Here is a 12,545-nt window from a genome sequence, read left to right on the forward strand (position 1 = left end):
TTGGGTCATGTTCTGATGATGTAAAGTTGATGTTATTTAAATCATATTAATCACCATTATACACTCATTACAAAAAAGCCAGTTTCCAAAGGCTGCAGGTGGATTAAAATGACGCTTTACGGGCCACGATGGACCAGTGCGACTGAGATATTTGTCACTACACATTCACTCTGCAAGCTGTACTGAGAACTTTAATGTACAGTTTTATCTGCAGACTGAATAAGTTAGAAAATGAAATAATAATGTCACTAATAAGCATAAGATTCAGTGCAATTCTTTATCAGTGCAGGATGTGGAGACACTGATGTGACAGTTTTTGTTTTTTTTATGTAGATGTTTACTGTTTGTTTTGTCCCTGTCCCTGCCTGTTCTTAAAAATGCACCATGAATCCGAAATAAAGATGAACTGAATAAGACCAGCAGTCCCGAATAGGTGCGCTGAACCTCCTTAACCGCTGTAGGTGAGCGACATGATTGGTCAGGCTGGGAAAACAGTCCTCCAATCGTCAGCAAGAACTCACACAACCAGGATTTTATGGGGAAAGGGGACAGATTCAGACACAAACACACACACACGAAAGAACTTAAGGCCTAGAGCAACAACAACAGTGCACAACATTAACCAAGACAAATCAGGAGGAGAGAAGCTGGTGCAGGTTATAGCATGAATGCTCATTTACGCCAATGTAAATGTAAATAAATAAATAAACTGACCACAAATGATTTAAACAGATAATACCTAGAGTCACGTTGTTCAAATCCTATTCTAAAAACAACATACAGCCAAACACAGGAGCACATTCACTGTTAATCGCTCGTCTTAACCCGTTCCACCCTCCGTCAAGGCTTTACATACGAACACACAAACACACACACATACACACACACACCAATCACATTCGTCCCTGTGTGCACAAAGAGGTACTGTTATTACGTTATCTTTCGCTACAAGTCCCATAGCCGCAGGGACGGGCTCTAGTCATCTGTAACCTGTAACGAAAGAACAGGCATTAAGTATGTAGATGTATGTACAGGTTTACTGTTAAGAAATGATGTCTTTTAAATTGGACCATAAATCCTTGACAGGTGGGAAGAGATCAGATTAGTTGGGTATCATGGGAATTACTTAACTCAAGGACAAAGCTAATTGTCTTCTTCAATCCATGGGCTAATGAGTCATGTCCAAATCTAAGATGAAAACAGTCGCCATCTTTGCAAAGGTGAAATTCATAATAAGACAAAGCTTTAAAGGTGTAGTATGTAACTTTTCTAATAGGGAATGGGCTGCCTGGTTGTCTCCATGGAGATGTTACTGCTTAGCCTGGAATGTTTTACAGTACGGCATTAATCTTGCGTTCAAGGAATAACATTTAAGTTTTTATTGCTTAAAAAAATCATTGAAAAACATCTATTCTTACTGTAAGCGGGGGCGCATCTCCATAGATCTGACCTGTAACTTGGCCTGGTGGCGTCAGCTGCTTGTCTCCAGGAAGATACCCAAGTTAAATGTGATGCTACGCAACCAGAAAAATTACATAATGCAGCTTTAAAGGTCCTATATTACGTAAAATTGACTCTTGTGAGCTTTAAGTTGTGTTATAATGCTGCTACCTTCTCAAAAATAGACCTGGAGTTGTGTTTTGCTTGATTCACACATGTTTGAGTCTTGAAATGATCTGTTCCACCTTGTGATGTCATGAAGTTGTACTTTTCAAGTTAAAAGCTACTTTTTTACCTTTTGTTCAATAGAGATTGGCAATTCCAGGTCTAAAATCATCCAAATGATTCTAGTGAAGGTGTACGGAGATTTAAAAACACAGTGGAGCACTTCCTGTATTACCACATGATGACATCACAAGGTGGAACTGGAGTGTTTTCAGTTTGAGAGAAGAACTAAACATGCAGAGTTTGTGTGTTAAACATGAATTAATTAAACAAAATACAACTCCAGGTCTGTTTGTGATGAGGAAACAACATTAGAACAAATCAGAAAATAGCATAATATGGGCCCTTTAAGCAAAAACCTCAGAGTTCAAAGGTCAAGCACAACTAACTTTGCACAATTTGTCCCCAAGTTATTTACCGCATCGTTTCATTTCTTTGCAGTTTCCTGTTTCTTTAACTTCACCACTCCATCGGGGGCGCTGTTGTCCCCTAACTACCCTCAGGAGTACGGCAACAACATGCACTGTGTGTGGCTCATCATCGCTAACCCCGAGAGCCGGATCAACCTCGCCTTCAACGACCTGAGCATGGAGAAGCAGTTTGACTTTCTGTCCATAAAAGATGGCGGGAAGGTAGGCTGTAGTTATGTTGTTTTTTTTTTTTCCCCCTTGTAGTTAGCATTAGCAATTAGCATTAGCGATTAGCATTAGCCACTCTACAGATTCAGCAACAATTTGTTCAACAGTTTAATGTCTATGTAAAGACAGAGCACCCACGTGACAAGTGAAGGGACTTTCGGCTCTTTTACGGGATCCGAATCTTTTGGATCCCTATTTATTTATGACAGAAACCAATGTGATAACTAATTTTATCAACAAACTAATCATAGACGAAATGGCCAAGACTAAGGTGAAGATTTGTTTAAAATGATTCAAACTGAGCGTGGGAATGTGTTTAACCTTTGAAATTATGAATAATCTAAATACAACGTTAAACTATAACAATAAATTAACAAATTATTTAAAAAACTGTTATATTTTCTGTGCACAAAGCTCTCATTTGTGTTGTCTGCTCTGCTTTTGTGTTGATTCTTGTGTTGATTCAACGTTAATCAGGATAAAAAAAATGCATATAAATTTGAAAGAAAAAGATTTGATTCTTTAAAAAAATGCGATTCGTTTCCACACGTTCACTCATTCAAAAGAGCCAACTCGTTCACGAATGTCACATCACTGCGCATGACTCTATTTGAGTTTTGTTTGGAATCGTAGACAATGATTAATCTTAAAACATATCAGATTAAACATTAGTGACCCTTACGTGGCACGGGGCTGATTTTAAAGCGTAGATTTCGCCTTATCTCGACAATATCTGGACATCTGACCTTTTCACCTTCTTATATCATCACAAACGGCCCCTGGGGATGTTTATAAAATACAGACTTTATTATAAATCCCTTCACTTACAGCGTTTACTGATGTAGATGTAGTGAAATAGTGAAAACTCAATGTGATGTACTTGTAGCCTATTAGCAGCTAACTCACTCACATCAATGTAATAAACACACAAAACATTGATTTAACTTTAGTTTGTGATTTTATTTTCTATAATCAACATCTCTAAGCAAATGAACTGTGTTTAGCAAAGTGCATTCGGGATTGTTTCTCTTTAAACTACTTTCTCTGGCTAATTTGTACACTATAATGTTAATCGACTACGCAAACTTAGGGCTGTTGAGTCGTTGTGAGATTATGGTTAAGTTTTTCAAATAAAAACAAATAAGAAAAGAAAAATCCATCTAAAAATTTGTTCATGGCTTAATTCATGTGCGGCTTGATTAGCTGCTAGCCCGTTTAGCTGCAGAAATCCATCTCCACCGTCAATCTAGAGCACATGTGTCAAACTCAAGGCCCCCGGGCGAAATGTGGCCCCCCACGTCTTTTTACATCTATGGAAATGTATATGCAGTATTTGTAACTCAAAAAAGAAATAAATACAGAGACAGTTAATGAACAAGTTAAAAAGTAGTTGCATTTATTTTACATGTGGCCCTTTGAGAGTGACCGTTTTCTGATGCGGCCATTTTCTGTGTGAAAATGTGTTTGACATCCCTGGTCTAGAGCTTTGTAAATCCGGTAAAAGACTCGGGCTTTTCTTCTGATAATGCAACAATAATCCATAATTTTTTAAACTCCTGTGAAGTTTGTCAGTTGCAGCCATTGGTTTTGGAGGTGTATGCTGGAATTCCATGGCCACAACTGCAGGAACTCTTATATTCCTGCAGACGTTAGCATGCAGTTGCTTGTATTGTTAGCTTAGAAAGGCTACGTTATACAGCAGGCTACAGTTATTTCAGGTTCTTCATGTGGCTTGCGTGGGACTTGGTGTAAGACAATCGTATTTGGACAAATGCCATCCATTTTCAGCTTTTTGTCGCAGTGTTCTTGGGACTTTTCTGCTTAAAAAAGAGATTAAATACAGTGTGATCTGCAGGCGGAGTCTCCCATCTTGGGCACCTTCTCCGGAGACGTGGTCCCTCCTCCCATAACAACCAGCGGTCACGTGGCACGACTCGAGTTTCTGACAGATCACACGTACACCGACAGAGGATTCAACATCACCTTTACAAGTACGTATGAAATGTTCTGTCCAAAACGCATCTCAAAACGTGTCACTACTTCATTTTCGGGGTTCGTAACTGTACTGGGTGTCTGCTATTTGTGTGTGTACTGCCTCATGAATCATCCGCAGTATCAGTGCGCTTGTCACCCGCTCGCTGCACAGGCTCCAGCACCCATGGGCGACACTTTTCTTTACACACTCACTGCAAAGCCCGCGACATAAATGACAAAAGCTGTCCTTTTTAGTCTAAAGCGAGTTTTGACATCTAAATAAAAGCCAAACAAAGACAGTGCTTTCTTACCTGGCAGTTACATTTGCGGCGGTGCTCATTATGTTCTATTCTGGGCCAGTGCAGACTTCTGAGCAAACTCCAGATGGGTTTTTTGCGACTGTGATGCGATGCACAGTGCTGTCTGCTGCTGCTGCTAAACCCATTTCATGCAGATACTATAGTGAGCAATTGGCAGCCATATTACTGCATTCATTTCGTATTGTGTCACGGCGCTGGCCCTCGTTTTCTTTCACATTGTATTGTTGTTAAAGCCACTCTCGGTCTGTAGCAAAAATAAAAATAAAATGGGGGAAGGATTTATATGGCATTTTATTGGAAAACAGAATATTTCTTTTGCCAGTTTTGGGTTTTTTTTGTTGCTGTAGCCTAGAAAATGGCCATTGTAACACAAAACTGTATTGTTTCACTTGAATTACAATGAGTCATGAGGACGGGGGAATTTCAAATGTGTGATTACATTAAATTACACATGTTGAGTCAGTGCTGTTTTGTTCTAATAAAGAGCTTAAAAGTAGGATTTGGTAAATTGTAAAGATTTTCAACACGTGAGACGGGATTATTTTAGACAACAAACTGCATCACTGAATGGATTAAGAAATGTTGAAATATTTTAACTTAAATTAGACACGTTATGGTAAAGATAGCACTTTTACACTTTGAACACACTCAAAACCCGCTCATTCATTCACACACACATTCATACAGCAGTGTACACAGACACTGGGGGCGAGGCGGGTTACGTGTCTTGCTCAAGGACACAACAATAGCAAAATCACATGTGGAAGTTTGTGTCGTGAGCGAGATTTGAACTTCTAACCTTCAGATCAGTGGACAAACACTCAACCAACTGAGCTACTTTATAATGTTATACAATTGTTCCTCGCTATATCACGGTTCACGTTTTTTTCACAGCGTCTGAGCGTGCGTCGTGTTCTGCGTCCTGATTGGCTGTTGGACTGTAGACCATTGTCCATCAGTCTCCTCCGTGCCGTGTCTCCTGTACAGTACAGAATGTGTTCAGACAAATTTACATAAACGTTGGATCGCAGTGTGACTCTGAAGTGCTGTACGTTTGCAATTTGTTTTCTCCCCGACAAAACCCACAATGTCGATGAAACGTTCTGCACCGACAAAGACGCCTACGAAGGTTTGAACTTTGAGAGAGTTTAAACGAGAGAGAAATGTGAGAAAATGTTAACGCCTGTGTGAGAAAAGTGTATAAAGTGTGTGGTGAGGGGTTTTACAGACAAAAACATAGAGAATAACTGTCAAAAAAGCTGATACTTCACAGATTTCGGCTCTTGAGGGTTATTTTTAAAACATAAACCCTGTGATAAACGAGGGACCGCTGTATATGGGATTTACTCAAGGTACAATAGCAACATTAATTAACAAGAATTTATTGTTTTGAGTCGGTAAATTTGTAAAACATTTCATTTTGACCTCCTTTCACACCAGGTCCAAAATTGGCATGAGACGATTATCATGGCCAAAATAATCACGATTAACAAATATATATCACAGTAATTATTAAAATCACTGACAGTTTAAAACATTAAGGACATGAATAATTATAATTTTAATATTGTGAATTACACCCACCGTTGCCAGTTTTCTTCTTCCCCTCTTTTCCCAGCGTCTCATGAGCCATAGGTCTAAATTATCACAGCGAGACATATCCGCTTAGAACCTTAAAATACACATACACAAAACAACGCAGCGCATTCATTATCCTGGCAACTTCTTCTTTTATTGCAGAGGCACAGAGGCAGGCCTAAGTAGACATTAGGATGTTTGTCTTAATAAAGTCTGGGCCTAAATGGGGCACACTGAGTCACTTTTAAGCGCGCGATAAAGCAGCTCTTGAGCTCATTTGCAGACATGTCGTCAGCCCGGCCCAGGTGCCGCGCTGCAGCCACATTGTGGAGAACACATGGTGACTAATGCGTCAATTAGCAACACGGATGAATAAATAAATAGCCGATGCAGCATAGTAAATGAATGTCAGAACGCAGTTAATTGGAGCTGACGTGTGATCTTGAGTTCTGTGGTAAGGATGGAGTTTTTTTTGTGTTTTTGTTGGAAGTAGTGCAGGACTTTGCTTCCATCTCTTGTGTTAATTAAGGACGTGTCAAGCTGTATTTAGTCTCTTTTTCATAAATTAGATGATTTTGATGGATGAGTTGCTTCACACTGTGCTTTGGTCCAATGATTATAAAAGAATTCATCAACACCTACAGCATATGTGGCAGCAGAGGGCGCTGATAGGGACGAGGAGAGCGTAGGTGATGTAATGTTTACATAACTTGTTCCATATGCTTCGGTTATTTGACAGGAAAGTATAAAAATAAGAACTAAAACATGGTTGAAGAACTTTGGCAAGTGACCTACTTTTGCCGTACTGACTGACACAACTGCCACATCTCCTCAGAAGTGAACGTAATGAAGGAATTTTCTTATCATCTTACAAAAATATGAATACGAATTATGTTACTTGGGACAAAATTGAAATAGTAGTTCATTTATAATCGCACCTGCACCTGTTTTAATGTTTTAAATGGACCTGTCCGGTTATTTGCTTGGTTTGTTTTTGTTTGTATGCTGTTTGAGTCCGATTACTCTCAATGGGCTCTCCCTGTATAAATAAAGATAAAACAAAATGAATGAAATAAATGGATTGATTCAGCCAGTAAATTGAACCGGCTTTAGTTCTGAAATTCACCTGCTTTAGGCTCATTTTTGTAAGTGTAAAAAAAAAAGTATAATTGCATAACAAAGTGGTCATTTTCTTCTAATATTTGTGCATTTGTGGGTGTCACTTTGTAATAACTGCACCTTCATTAGACTAATAAAGTATGAGCAAAGACGACGTTCATAATGAAGAAATCGCTTGTTAAGAATGGTTCTGGCTTAGTGACCACTTCACTGAGGGGTTAGGGTTAGAAGCTAGGGCGTTTATTACGTAATTAGTCCACAAAGGATCAATCTTTCTTAATGAAGTATCTGTGGAACCCCTCAGTCGTCCAGGTTTGATCCATAGTAAAAGAAAAGTATAAAGGAATAGGAGTGAAGACATTTCGCTGCTCATCCAAGTCGCTTCTTCAGTTCTGGTCAGATTACTGCTGGACACTGTTTTATATGTATCCTGATAGATTTCCTGTTAGATATAAGGCAGTGTCCACCAATACCACAGTCCACAGATACTTCATTAAGAAAGATTGATCCTTTGTGGACTAATTACGTAATAAACGCCCTAGCTTCTAACCCTAACCCCTCAGTGAAGTCGTCACTAAGCCAGAACCATTCTTAACAAGCGATTTCTTCATTATGAACGTCGTCTTTGCTCATACTTTATTAGTCTAATGAAGGTGCAGTTATTACAAAGTGACACCCACAAATGCACAAATATTAGAAGAAAATGACCACTTTGTTATGCAGCTGTACTGTTTTTTACACTCATAAAAAAGAAAAGAAAACCAAGCCTAAAGCAGGTGTATTTCAGAACTAAACCGGGTTCAATTTACTGACTGAATCAATCCATTTGTTTCATTTTCTTGCCTTCTAAGTAGCTAACACACATAACCATCCACACAGACAGTGGCTCCCTCTTTTCTGCATCAACAAAAACTAAAACACAACTCTGCCCACACCAGTCCATCTTTCCCTGATAAATATCCTGTTAGATATAATGCAGTGTCCACTTTGCCTTATTATGTATTGCGTAAGTGCAGTTATTATAAAATGTTACCCATATTTGCTGCTCTTGACATACATAACTCTCTCGGCTTATGGATGCTGGAGTGTCTTTTTGTACCCTCTCTTATCTTCACATGTCTCCGTTTTCCCACAGCCTTTCGTCACAATGAGTGCCCTGACCCGGGAGTGCCCGTGAATGGGAAGCGTTTTGGTGAGAGCCTTCAGCTGGGGAGCTCCATCTCGTTTGTGTGTGAGGAGGGCTTTGTGAAGACCCACGGCTCTCAGACCATTTCGTGTATCCTCAAAGATGGAAACGTGGTGTGGGACAATGCAGTGCCCCGCTGTGAAGGTGAGCGGCGGGACGTTAAACTCAGAGGACGGTTTCTATAGTTTAGTTTGCTGTGAGAAATGTAATGCTGCGTATTTATCTGCGGGAGTTTGAATGTGCATGGGTTTCAGAGGGGTGAAAATCTAACACGGTTGTTGTAGCAAAATCAAATGTATATATTTAGAAGAAAAATTACCGTATTTTTCAAACTATAAGTCACACTTTTTTTCATAGTTTGGCTGGGGATGTGACTTATATTTCACATATAAATTGCATCTGAGTATATGTTTTCTCTTCATTATTATGCTTTTTTTTGACTGGTGCGACTTATACTCCAGTGCGACTTATACTCCGGAAAATACGGTAATTGAGTTTTAATCATGATTCATTTGACCAACATGGCTCCCAATTTAAAAACATGCACATTTGAAAATTGATAATGAATCTTTCCTATTCATCTGCAGGAGTTTGAATGAAAAATCTAGAAATGTTGCTGTAGCAATTAACAATTCAAAATGAAATTTATATATTTTGGGTAAAAATGAATTAAGTTTTAATCGTGATTATTCATTAGACCCACATAGCTCCCAATTTAAAGACATTACAGAATAAGAAAGACATTAAAATCACACAAATCAAAACATAATCACAAATAATCATCATAAAATTAACAGTGAAGGAGAAAAGAGCAGAATAAAAACCTTTCAGTGATATTCACAGCTAAAAATAACTGTTTTGAACCTGGATTTAAACATTGTCAAAGTAGAGGCCTGTCTCTCTCTATCTTCAGGAAGAATGTTCGAGGTTTTAGCTGCAGAAAACTGAAACACTGTTTAGCCCTGGTTTAGTCCTGACTCTGGGCTCCAGCAGGAGGCCGGTCCCTGAAGTCCTCAGAGTGTGAGATGGTTCATGTGGCTCATGTGGGAGATGTTCTTTGGTGCTGGTCCATGGAGAGACTTGTTCACACTGAGCTGCTTTAAAGTCTCTGAGCCACAGGAGCCAGAGACCTGAGCCACAGGACACATGTGTGAAGTACTTCTTGGTTCTAGTCAGGACCCGAGCAGCAGCGTTCTGGATGTTCTGTTCTGTCTTAAGGCTCGTTTGGAGAGGCCAGTGAGCAGGACGTTACAGTCGTCAAACCTACTGGAGACAAACACATGGATAAGTCTAAGTCTGGTTTTGACAGTAAACCTGATAAAACTGATAACAAATCTGTTACATTTGAACAACAAGAATTGGCTAAACCTGGAATAATTCTACAACGATTTTTCTTGGTTACTTATTTCTCCATCTTCAATTTTCTAACATTTGTGGCACTTTCCCCAAAATTATAATGGTATCACTAAGCTTAATGCGCCTGGTTTTTGGCTGGAGGAATATTGAATAAATATTCCATTAAAACTGGCTGAAACGTCATTGTGAGTTCTTCTGGATTCCTGATCAGTGAATAGAGATCCAAGACTATCCATATCTGGCTGAAACGGGCCAACAGAGGTGCTGAGGCTAAGACAATGCTAAGTGTTAAGTAGCTACATTTCATGCCCCACATTAAACACAGACAGGGGTGCGATTCTAATAGACATAATCGCTTTTCTCTATTCATGATATGGCAAAAAAGGAGCCTATTATTAAAGTATGTCACTTCCCCCCCAGTGTACCACCACAGCTCAGTACTCCTGCGAGACCATCTGTCATCCCTCTGCGTTTGTAGCGTAATGCATTTTATAGATGTCCTTCAGTGTGCTGAGTTGGCTGATTAAATCATTCCACTTCAAAGCGAGCCGGGCCACTTGGCACAGGAACCATAAGCCCTTTCCTTGTTCTGGTTAAGGATAGGCAATTAAAGGGATGCGCGACAAAGTGAGCGCTAACGGGGGGGTCGATAGGCCTGAGTGGCTTTGGTGTAATCAATCAAACAGAGTCCCCTCCCTTTAAGACGTTTGATAGCGAACGCGCCGGCAGTTTGGAGGGAGGGGCTTGCGAATTAAAAAACAACAGAAACGCACATTGCATGGGTGTTCCCAAGGGAGAGGGTTAACCTTGAAGTGAGCTGTCACCAATTTGCATGAGATAAAGCCTTGAAGTGAGGAAAGAGGGAACAAGCTCCATCTGAATACAAAAAGATCCTTTATGGAGGCTATCGTACATGAAAAACAGGCATATTTCAACCTATATGTATTCTTATTCTATTTTTTATGTAAGTTTTCATATAAGAAGCAAGATTAGCGTCACAACTTAAACTGGAATGTCTTTTACTTCCATATACTGTATATTATGACCAAAATAGCATAGCATTTCTGCATCCTGCAACAGAAATTTGGAAACCTGGAGCAAGAAACCTCATGTGGGCCCCTTTTCTAATATAAATAATTTTTTTTCTGGACTGTAAATCGCACTTTTTGTCATAGTTTGACCAATACTGGGTGCGACTTATAATCAGATGCAGTTTATATGTGGAATCTATGTTTTTTTCTTCATTATTATGCATTTTTTGGCTGGTGCGACTTATACTCTGGTGCGACTTATACTCCAGTGCGACTTATACCCCGGAAAATATGGTAAATATGGTACTTGCATTATGGTAATCTGCTCAGAGGGTCCAATTCTGGGCCTGTAAGACTCTGGGGCCCCGGACAACGGACCGTTTTCCCCTTCCCTGTCTCATGTCTTCTTTGAAATCAATATCTGATTTGAACCTTTCTTAATATTTATGAATGATTTTACTCAACTTCTTCACGTTTTAACTTGAATTGTAATCTATAATCTAATTTAGCGCTAGTCTAATTCTATTTTTAACATAATTTTAGCCGATCGATCACATTTTTTTCATAATAAAGCCTAATAACTCCGCCTTTTCTGCTCCTAGCCCCATGCGGAGGCGATCTGAAGGCCCCCAGTGGAATCATCCTCTCTCCAGGCTGGCCCGAGCTCTATAAGGAAGCTCTTAACTGCGAATGGATCATCGAGGCTCCTCCAGGCTACCCCATCAAGATCATCTTCGACAAGTGAGATACACGTCAGACGCCATATGCTAACCAGTCTGTTACCTCACCGCTATCGTTTGACCCCCCCCCCCCTGTCCCGTCCCACTGCAGTTAATCCAGAACATCTAATGCACATTGAAAAACCAAAGTAACGTTATGTTTTATTTAAAGATCTTGCACGTTTTGATCCATCATCGCATAGTTCTTTATTCCCGTGTGGATTTACGAAGACGTGATTTGAGATTATGAACGTGCAAAATGAAAACAGGAAGGGCTACAGTGGCTACGCAGGTGCGAGGACGGAGACGGCGGAGAGGGCTTGTCAAGGTGAACTGAGGAATATGAGAAGAGCTAATGATGTGTGACATGGAGAGAGAGAAAGGTGGAGGAAAGGTTTGGGCTTTTGTCAAGGTCTCCAAGTCTGTGGGGGTGTCATCCTATTCTCATGACCAATGTAATATAAATGCGTTTTACTTTAGCTGAAACAAAATATAATTGGATCTACGCACAACGGACGGACGGAGAGTTTGCTTGACCATTTCCGGTGTAATATCACGTCAGAGTTTTTTGCCCAGTCGCACTAAAATCACAAAATTCTGACAGATGAGGCAGCGGACAGGGAGCTGCGGGTGGATGACACTGACAACATGTTAAACACTTACGGGGAAAACCTCACCGGAGGACACGTCTGTATTTACAAAGGTTTGTCTCTGTGTGTCGATGCTAATGCTTCGCAAGTGCTATTTTTGGAATCTACAACTAAAAATAAGTGGGTCATCCTTACAATAAGTTTAATTTTCTTGGTATGTGACATCTAACGTTTTAATAGAAGTTAGAATTAGCATTAGCATTAGCCTTGACACACAAAGATCCACCTTTCAAAAAGCAGAAGTGTCCTATGTTGAAGTTTTCCTCTCATTTGTAAAGTGTTTAACATGGTGTCAGTGACATCCACCCG

At 39.8% G+C, this 12,545-nt stretch overlaps 1 protein-coding gene across 1 annotated transcript in view; it reads left to right on the plus strand.

Annotated features, from left to right (window-relative positions):
* The window catches only part of csmd2 (CUB and Sushi multiple domains 2), a 367,948-nt gene that overhangs the window by 257,691 nt on the left and 97,712 nt on the right, over positions 1 to 12,545 (plus strand). The window contains exons 14-17 of the mRNA XM_033975230.2: positions 2,107 to 2,297; positions 4,159 to 4,294; positions 8,430 to 8,624; positions 11,470 to 11,608. Of these exons, the coding sequence (XP_033831121.1) occupies positions 2,107 to 2,297; positions 4,159 to 4,294; positions 8,430 to 8,624; positions 11,470 to 11,608 (661 nt within the window). The remainder of the gene's footprint in view (positions 1 to 2,106; positions 2,298 to 4,158; positions 4,295 to 8,429; positions 8,625 to 11,469; positions 11,609 to 12,545) is intronic.

Source organism: Periophthalmus magnuspinnatus, chromosome 11, assembly GCF_009829125.3.
Source record: "Periophthalmus magnuspinnatus isolate fPerMag1 chromosome 11, fPerMag1.2.pri, whole genome shotgun sequence".
Taxonomy (NCBI): Eukaryota; Metazoa; Chordata; class Actinopteri; order Gobiiformes; family Gobiidae; genus Periophthalmus; species Periophthalmus magnuspinnatus.